A 10543-nucleotide genomic window follows, 5' to 3' on the forward strand; every position below is an offset into this window, starting at 1 on the left:
CCCGGGTTCGATTCCGGTCGGGGGCATGTGCCTGGGTTGCGGGCACATCCCCAGTAGATGTGCAGGAGGCAGCTGATCGATGTTTCTAGCTCTCTGTTCCTCTCCCTTCCTCTCTGTAAGAAATCAATAAAATATATTTAAAAAAAAAAAGAATAGATGTTTCCAATGTTCTTTAAACTTTTTTCCAAGCATAGAAAACAAGAGAAGTAATCTAAATTATTATTTATCCTCACCTGAGGCTATTTTTTCCATTGATTTTTTTATAGAGAGAGTGGAGGGGAGGGAGGAATGGAGGGAGAGAGAGGGACAAACATCGATGTGAGAGAGACACATCAATTGGGTGCCTCCCATTTGCACTCTGACCGGGGCTAGGGATTGAGCCTGCAACCGAGGTACATGCCCTTGACAGGGAATCAAACCTGAGACCCTTCGGTCCACCAGCCAATTCTCTAACCACTAAGCCAAACCAGCCAGGGCTAAACTGTTTTTATGTAGCAAGTATATCATTGTTATAAAAATCTGATAGATTGCACACACACAAAACCATAGATTAATCTCAAACTTAAAAATATTAATGAAGTAAACAAGTAAATTATTTACAAACAGACTCCACTGGGACCTTAAAAAATAATAACTACATGGTGACTAAGTGGGTTTTATTCCAGGAATGCAAGTGTATCCGTCAAATACCAAAAATCTCAGAGGCTTAACACAAAGTTTATTTCTTATGCTGAATGTCCAGTGAATGTCAGCAAGTGTGTGGCATGTGGGTGTGGGAATGCATTGTTCCACACAATCACTGCTCACCATCCTGCGATCCTGCCGCCTCAACACAAAACAAGGAAACCGAACAGCAAGAGCCAAGTCTTGGCTCTGAAATGCACCTACCCAGAAGTGACATATATCACACCTTTCGCCGGCCAAAGTAAATAATTTAGCCATGTATAATTTCTCAGCATTCCATTTTACCCCCTCTAATTATGCCTCTATGTTTTGGTGGTTGCCTTATAGATTACAATATGATTCCTTAACTTATTACCATCTGCCTTGAATGAATTCTTACCCTTCACATACAATGTAAGTATGTTACCACAACTTCATTTCCCACTTTGGGAATTTGTTATTGGTGTCACGTGTTTCACTATTACTTAGTTTATAAACCCCACACATAATACTTTGTGTGTTTTTTAAAGATATATATATTTTTTACTTTAGAGAGGAAGGGAGAGGGAGAGAGAGAGAGAGAGAGAGAAACATCAATGATGAGAGAGAATCATTGATTGGCTGCCTCATGCACACCCCCTACTGGGGAACCAGCCCGTAACCTGAGCATATGCCCTTGATCAGAATAGAACCTGGGACCCTCAGTCTGCAGGCTGACGCTCTATCCTCTGAGCCAAACCAGCTAGGGCCATAACACATTGTTAACATTACTTAGTCAACAGTCTTCTGGAGAAATCTAAAAATATGATCTTTTGTATTTACCTGTACATTCACTTTCTGGCATCGGAAAGTGGGGGTGGGAGAACATTTCCTTGGCACTAGTCTCAGCTGGCACATTCTTAGGAATGCTTAAGAGGATGGCTTCTGGCCTGGGCCTAGCTAGATAGTCTCTTGGAAATGTTCCAGAAGAAATAAAGTGGGATTCTCTTGGTAGTCATTCCTTAACGTGGACAAGAATTGGGATATGAATTCAGCTGCTTGGCACTTTGCTGTCACACTTGGCATGCATAGCATTTTGATAAAACACCTGGCTGGGAGTGGGCATAGCTTATCCTGCCAGCCCTTAACTAGCCTGGGCAACCATCTGGAGACTGCGTGGGAGTCGGGTTAATGGTGTCAACTGAATGTAAATGAATCAGGAGGCTTTGCCAAAATCGAAAATGACCAAGTTTTATTCAAGGGTCTTAGGGTTTACAAATTGGAAATACTACCAGGTAAGCACTCAGAGTGTCCCCCCCCCCCCAAAAAAAAGAGAGAGAGAGAGAGGTTGAGAGTTCTTATAGTAAAAATGACATCTTTGAAAAGAAATAGTATTGCATTCTGAGTCTCTGGATTGGTCTGAGATGGTAATCTTCCAGATGTCTGGTGGTTTGGACACATGAACATTCTTTCCTTCGTTCTTTATTTTTATTTTTTTTAAAAGATTTTTAAAATTTATTTCAGAGAGGAAGAGAGAGAGAGAAACATCAGTGATGAGAGAGAATCATTGATCAGCTGTTTCCTGCACACCCTACACTGGGGATCAAGTCTGAAACCTGGGTATGTGCCCTGACGGAATCAAACCATGACCTCCTGGTTCATAGGTCGACACTCAACCACTCAGCAACACCGGCCAGGCTAAATCACAAATATCAGTATGAGCACGTGATGTATCTTCTCTCTGAAAGTATTATTTTCTTAGCTGAAATACAATCTAGAAATAACGAACAGCTCAGTGTCCAGGGACATGCCTACTGTGGCTTCTCAAGTACCATTTCTCATTAAAAGGAACCTGGGCTCCTTGGAGAAATGGCTGATTCCAGTTCCGAGGCAGGAACTATACAAGATGAGCCTGGAATACCTTGTTGCATTAGAAGCAAGGAAAGTATGAAAGACTCGTGAAGACTCCTGGGACTGTATCTAAAGAGCTCAGCAACTGACTTGTAGTGGCTCTCGCTGTCCAGGGAATGGGACAATTTGAGCATCAGAAAGCATAAAAATGAACCGATAAAACATCAAATCTTAAAATCCATGACTTCATCATTGGTTACCTCTGGAGAAACCAGGTCATACCTTTTGAAAAACGAGAAAGAGGAAGAAGCAGGCATTGATCCTGCCTTTCCTGAACCAACTGTGCCCCAGGGTAACCAAATCGATGATAAGGGAAGTTTTCTTTGTAGAGGATTTCCAGCTAATACATGAAGAAGAAATGATAGAATCCCACCATTTTCGAACTCCTGATAACAGCAAGGGACAAGGATCATCCACGACATCTAAATACCATTTAGTGAAAAGTTGATGGGATCATTATAATGGATGGATAGCGTGTTCCTTCTAGTGTGATAACAATATGACATTGAACATCATCCATGAAGTATTTTTTTTACATTTATGTAAAGGAATGCATATATATATATATATAGATATATATGTGTGTGTGTGTGTAATTGATTTCAGAGAGGAAGGGAGAAGGAGAGAGATAGAAACATGCATGATAAGAGATAATCATTGATTGATTGCCTCTTGCACGCCCTACACTGGGGATTGAGCCCGCAACCTGGGCATGTGCCCTGACCAGGAATCAAACCCCAACCTCCTGGTTCATAGGTCAACACTCAATCACTGAGCCATGCCAGTGGGCCATCCATGAAGTATTTTTACAAAAAATTTTAACCTGAATCTGATCAAGCCCTCAGATTTAACTGCCAGTTCACTGGAAAAACTGGGACATAGAAACATTGTATGTTAGGGTTCTACCAGGAAGCAGATGGTGAACTCAGATTAGCACAATTAGCAGAGGGGGTATTTTCAAAGGGAAGGCAGAGTGTGATGGGTAGTGCAGGATCCTGGCATGAGCAGCAGAGAAGCCTTTACCAGTAAGAGGGAGAGATTACTAGAACCTGGAAGGGGAGGGAGTTGTGTAGAGCAAGGGTCTTGAGAGAAATTGTCACCTTCAGTCATGAAGCATAGACAAAGCAGGGAGGGAGCCAGGGAAATAAACAGTGTGACCTCATTCTCCTCCCTCCCTCCCATTCCTACCAGGGCTCCCTATTGGCCAAGCCCAACTGAAGCCAGAGAGCCTGGCTGATATAGTCCCCACAGGTCAGTCTCCTGGAGGCAAAGACCAGAGTGGAGAAGGCTGGAAGAGGACCTGAATGGAGCAAATGAGTAAAATCTGTCACCAGCATGACAAATAATGCCATGAGGATGCAATCAGCAAAATCCAGAATGCAGAAAATTCTCCAGGACTAATAACCTTCTTTTCTCCTTCCTTCCATCAAATAAATTGCCAAGAGGAAAGAAAGAGGCAGGATGGGGGAAGCTATAAATTAAACAACTTTTCCCCCTCCCTAACAAATAAATTGCAAAAGGAATAAAAAGAAGGGGAGGGCTATAAATTAAAAGACATTTCAAACAACACAAAGTGTAGATCTTGTTTGGACCTGATTCTAATAAATCACTGTTAAAAAAAAAAAAGCTTCTGAAGAAATCAGGGAAATTTGAACACAATCTGGATATTTGAGTATATGAAAGAATTATTGATGGGTTTTTATTTTTAGAAGTAATGTGCTTATGGAGGGGGGAGAGAATGAATGAATGAATGAGGATGCTTATAGAGATACATACAAAAGTGTCTGGGATTTGCTCCAAAATAATCAAGTGGGGTACAAGGGAATGGGAGGGGGCATGTATGAAATAAGAATGGCTTGTCTGACCAGTGTGGCTCAGTGGTTGAGCTTCAACCTATGAACCAGGAGGTCATGGTTAGATTCCTGGTCAGGGCACATTGCAGGCTCGATCCCCAGTAGGGGGTGGGCAGGAGGCAGCCAATCTATGATTCTCTCTCATTATTGACATTTCTTTGTCTCTCTCCTCCCTTCCTCTCTGAGATCAATAAAAAATTATTTTTTTAAAAAAAGAAACAAGAATGGCCATGAGTTCATTATCATGAATATGGGGATAGCTACATAGGGTGCATTATCTTTCTCTCTCTACTTTTGTATGTGTTTGACATTTTCCATTATAAATATTAAAAAGTATCAATACTCATACTTTCCTTGTTTTGCTTGTCATATAGCAATATGTCTTGGATATCATTCAATACCACTACATACGGAGCTGCTTCTTTCTAATCTTTCAAAAATGTATGTGCATGTGTATCTGTCACAAACATTATGAACAACACCATGAGGATGCAGTCAGCATATGCATGCCATGTGCTTTTTACACAAATAGTAACATACTCTACACCAGCGGTCGCCAACCTTTTGGACCTCGGGGACCACTGGTTGGAGACTGCTGCTCCAAAGGTTTCCACAGTACACAATATATCTTGGAGATCACACCACATTGATACAAAGACAGCTTCCACATTCCTTTCCCTTTTAAAAAATAATATGTTTTTATTGGTTTTAGAGGGAGAGGAAGGGAAAGGGAGAGAGAAACATTGATTGGCTGCCTCCTGCATCCCCCCTACTAGGAATCGAGCCTGCAATCTGGGCATGTGCCCTGACCAGGAATCGAACTGGGGACCTCTAGCTGCAAGGAACAATACTCAACCAACTGAGCCACACCGGCCAGGACTGATTTTTATATTATGTTTAATGGGTAATGCATGGGGGTGGGGGAGGGGAAACCCTATGTTTTCTTCCCATATATTTAGTTTAAACCTTTTTATGTAAAACGTAACATACATCATGGCATAAAATATAAAGGTACAACCTAATAACTTGTAAAATGAGCACCTGCATAATCATAATGGTCAAGAAACAGAACATTGCTACCCCCACTAAAACCCCCAGTATGGTCTTTCCTGATCAAAATTTGCTCCTTTCCCCTCGTTGGTAACCACTATGTGGACTTCTATAGTATTTGTTTCTGTGCTTTTTGTGGTTTTGCCACCTAATTATGCATTCCTAAGCACTGTCTTTAATATTCATCCATGTTGCGTGTAGCCATGATTCATTCATTCTCAGTGCTCAGTATTGTATGTATGTACCATGATTCATTTATCCAGGTGGAATTTATCTTGCCATAGGTTTGTGGTAGGCCTCCAGTTGATTTTCTTTTCAGATGACTAGCAAATTGCGCTAACAATATTTATTGAGCAATCCATCTTTTGTCCACTGATTTAGATGCCACCTTTATTGTTTATTAAATAACCTTATATATTTTGGTCTACTTTCAGACTCACCCATCTGCTCCATTCATCTCTCTGTCTATTCCTGAGTTCACAATGAATTATTCAGCTGACTTTGTAATACACTTTAAGAGGTGGCAGAGTTTGTCTCCCCAGATTTCTCTCTTTTTTCCCCCTGGGACTTTTCTTGAAGTCAGTTTGTTAAGTTCCAAGATAACCTTGTTAGAATATTTATGTGCATCCCATTAAAAGCATAGATTAAGAGATGAAAGATGGCATCTTTTCTTTATTGAATCTTCTAGCCAAAAATGGGAATGTGCCTTTTTCCTTTACATAGGTCCTTATGCCACATAATTGACTTTAAAAGTTTTATTCATATGTCTCCTGCACATTTTTTGGTAAAGTAACTCATTCATTTAAACATTTGAATAGTATTCAATAGTTTCCTGCCATGATGTATTTAATTATTCCACCTTTGAATGGCATTTGAATAAATATGTTTCTAAATTTATTCTATTACAAATAGTGACTGGTCCACATAGATCCTGGCTTATCTCTGCTACAAACATGCACAGATTGCGTTTTCTCAAGATGGCCATAGGAGTATCTCCTATCCCACATGTTCTGACAATGTGACTATTATGGGCTGACTTGTTGCTGCCACCTGGTGGCCAATAGAAACAATGCAAGACCGCTGTTCTCTTTTTTTTAGAGAAGCTTATTCTCATTCATTCATTCCACAAACATTCACAATCTCTGATAGTGGGGGGGTCAAATGTACTTAAAAAAGTGCATATTCTAACGTTACAGTTTTTGTATGCTTTCATGTATGGTCATGACATATCACTTAGAAGTCAACAATCTCCTACACTTTCTTCCAAAAATCAAAATTCTCTAAAAACTGAGAGACTTTTCATTAGTTTACAAAAGCTGACTCAGTAGCAAAACCTAATCTGAACTGACATAAGACTATTTGTATATTTATTATTACATATTTATTCCTATATAATATGTATTTATTCCCTGGGTAAATATGAATGTTTGGTTATGGGGTGCTATTCTAGACCCCTCTAGGGATGTTATGTAATAGAGAGTCGTTCTCAAAGTGTGGTGCCCAGACCAGCAGCAGCAGCATCACTCGGAAACTTGTTAGAAATGGAAATTCTCAGGCCCCATCCAAGACCTATTAAATCAAAAAATTCTGGGGTGGGGTCCAGCCATCTGTGCTTTAACGAGCCCTCCTGGTGATTCTGAGTCATGCACAAGTGTGAGAATCACTAATATAGAGTATGTGCACTGCGTTATATTTACAAAATTCTAAAGCCCTGAATTCCAAAGCATACCCTCCCCCTCCCCCTTCCCCCTAGTTTCAGAGAAAGGATTTCTTGTAGGTCTCTCTTTTGAAATTTCAAGTAACATTAAAGGAACCCATGAGATTTTTATGTTAAAAAGGGAGGCAGAGGTTCCTTGTAGGAAGGGAGAAAGAGTGTAAGAAGAAAAAAATTCCATCGTATTAAGATACCTCCTAATTCATTCATATCCATTCCCATATTGGTAAGCATTTAGAATGTAGATAAAAGCCATGATGAATATCCTTTCCCGCCTGTCTTTTCCTACACAGGGTAAGGTCTTCTCCAGGCAGGTATGCTTCACTGCGGAGTTGCTGAGTCACAGGACACGCACATTCAACTTTCCTAAAACATGCCAATCTTCTCTTCAAACTGGTAGTACCAGTGTTTGGGCCCCCACCCAAGGGGTTCCTGGCCTTCCCAGTATTGACAGAGCTGTGGGTATTTTGTTTTGTTTTTGTCGTTCTGATAGTTGTTAACTTTTCTCTCCTGTCTTTTTAATTTGCATTTCTCTAAAAATTCAGAAGTTGAGCCTCTCTTCAATCTGTTGTTTGGGAATAAACATTTTGCCTTTTAACTTGCCTCTCTACCTTCCAAGCATAGATTTCTAGAACTCCATAAGACCTCTGTGGTCGGAGGCAGTAACACATGAAAAGTGCTTTGGCTCCCTGGTTATTATCACTTGGACTGGGGATATTATAGACTCTATTTTACAACTCAGGACTGCGAAGCCACTTTTGTTTGTTCTAGGTGGCATCTGGGCACCCCCAGAGGCAAGGGGTGACAAGATGGGTGCAGGGCTGAGGGCCATGGCGCCAGCAGCAACAACAAACATCGAGGGGAAGAAAGCCCACACCTCAGTTTGTAATTTCTCAAATATTATCTTGCTTCATTTTCAAGTGCTGTTTACTGAAGCCCGCCCGTGTACCGGGACGGTAGTGCGTTCTCCCACTTCATGCATTCCACGGAGCCTGCCAAGTGCGCCTCCTCTGTGCCAGGCTCGGTCAGGCCCTGGAAATTCAGATGTAAACAAAATGGATCTGGCCCCCGGTCAGTGTCGCTCACTATCTGTGTTAGTCAGGGCCACCATAACAAACTGGGTGGCTTAGACAATAGAAACTTATTTTCGCACAATCCTGGAGGTTAGACGTCTGAGACCAAGATGTCAGCAGGGTTGTTTCCTTCTTGGCTTGTAGATAGAAGGCCGTCTTCCTCCAGTGTCTCCAGGCGGTCTTTCCTCTATCTCAAATCTCCTCTTCTTGTAAGGACACCAGTCATACTGGAAGAGAGCCCACCTCACCTATATGAACTCATTTGACCTTACCTCTTTAAAGCCCCTAGTTCTAAATGGAGTCATATTCTGAGGCACTGGGGTTAGGATTGCAACCTATGAATTGGAATAGAGGGGGGGGGTCACAGCTCAGCCATAACGCTGTGTAATGGGAGAAGCAGACATTAATCCAAAATTCACAACTACTAGTATATGGAAATTACAGCTTTGGTCCCTGGGGCTGTGAGAGCCAGTGGGGGAAGGGAGTATTGGATGAGGTGCTTATCGGAAGCCTTCCCTGAAGAAGTGACATTCAGGCTGAGACCTGAAAAAAGGGTGGGGGTTAAGCAGAGGAGGGAACAGCAGAGCAGGCTAAGGGAACAGGATGTGCAGAGAGATAGTGGTACCTGGCAGGTGTCTGAGAAACTGAAAGGCAGCCAGCAGGGCAGGTTGCTGTGGGACCTCTAGGGATGTAAGCCTTGAACCAGATAAAATCCACCTGGTATTCCTTAAAAAATACAGATCCCTTGCCCTGGCTGGGTGGCTCAGTTGGCTGGAACGTCGTCTCATACACCATAAGGTTTCAGGTTTGATTCCTGGTCAGGGCACATACCCAGGCTGTGGGATTGATCCCCAGTCAGAATGCATGTGGGAGGCAACAGATCAATGTTTCTCTCTCTCTCCTTCTCCTATCCTCTCTATCTAAAATCAATTTTTAAAAAATGAGAAAATAAGCCCTAGCTGGTTTGGCTCAGTGGATAGAGCATCGGCCTGGGGACTGAAGGGTCCCAGGTTCGATTCCGGTCAAGGGCATGTACCTTGGTTGCAGGCACATCCCCAGTGGGGGGTGTGCAGGAGGCAGCTGATCGATGCTTCTCTCTCATCGATGTTTCTAACTCTCTGTCCCTCTCCCTTTCTCTCTGTAAAAAATCAATAAAATATATTTTTTTTAAAAATGAGAAAATAAAAACACAGATCCCGAGCCTCACTCTAGGTCCACTGAATCAGAATCTCCAAGACGAAGCTGCATTTTTTTATTTTGAAAAAAATCAAATCCCTGGAAAAATTGAAAGAAAAGTACAAGGAACACTTGGATACCCTTCACCTATATTCATTGATTGTTAGCGTTTTGGCAATTTATGCTTTTCTTTCTCCTTTCATTGCCCTCCCTTCAGCATGCATTCCTAGGAATAAGAGAAGGACCTTTTCCTCCATAAGCACATTACCATCGTCATGTCTCGAAATATTAACATTAATCCAATAATGTCACCCAGCATCCAAGCAACATTTACTTTCCAACTCAGGACCCAATCAAGGATATGTATCCCTTACTCCTTCTAATCTAGAATAGCTCCTGCCTTAAGGCTTGTGGAGTGCCCCACATTCTAGATCTGTCTAAATTTTCCTCATGATTAAAATCAGGTTAAGTATTTTTGGCAAGAATAAGACGTAGGAGATGTTGAGTCCATCATACTGTGTCACACAGAAGGCACAGCGTCAGCTGGCCCACTCTTGGGGACGTGGTTTGATCACTCGATTCTGGTAGAGACTGCCGGGTCTCTCGATTTTAAAGGTGTCTTTCTCCCTTTTCAGTCAGTAAATAATCGGTGTTGTGATGTTTTGAACCATGTGACTATTTGTTACCCCAAACCTCTCCCTCAGTGGCTTCAGCATCTGTTGAGGACTGTTGCTTCCTCAATTGATTATTGTATTGGGGATTGCAAAATGGAATCTGCATTTATCAATAAGTGCCCCAGGTGACTCTTCTACTTAAGGAATATGGGAAACTCTGTTTAAGTCAGGTAACAAGGTATTGCTATCAGGGCAGCTGGAGGCATTAACTAAGACTCATTAGAATCAGTTAAAATGCATATCCCTAGGCCCCATGCCACACCAAGGAGTGAGAAAGGAGTACAAAGAATAGGCCTAAGAAGCAGCATTTTTTACAAAGTTCCCAAAGTTTGAGAAACACAGACCTAGTTGGTGATCCTCAGCCTTGCTGCTCATTGCATTTTTAACTCACGTGGGAAGTGTTTTTTTTCTGGGAAGTGTTTTATTATTATTATTACTAGAGGCCCGATG

At 41.7% G+C, this 10543-nt stretch overlaps 1 protein-coding gene across 1 annotated transcript in view; it reads left to right on the forward strand.

The window, feature by feature from the left end:
- Positions 1-4479, forward strand: part of ACTR5 (ARP5 actin-related protein 5 homolog (yeast)) — a 27728-nt gene extending 23249 nt beyond the window's left edge. Inside the window, exon 10 of the mRNA XM_005867315.2 lies at positions 3745-4479. Coding sequence (XP_005867377.2) covers positions 3745-3857 — 113 coding nt within the window. The 3' untranslated portion in view covers positions 3858-4479. The remainder of the gene's footprint in view (positions 1-3744) is intronic.
- Positions 4480-10543: the final 6064 nt, after the last annotated feature.

This window comes from Myotis brandtii, unplaced genomic scaffold (genome assembly GCF_000412655.1).
Source record: "Myotis brandtii unplaced genomic scaffold, ASM41265v1 scaffold248, whole genome shotgun sequence".
NCBI classification, from domain to species: Eukaryota; Metazoa; Chordata; class Mammalia; order Chiroptera; family Vespertilionidae; genus Myotis; species Myotis brandtii.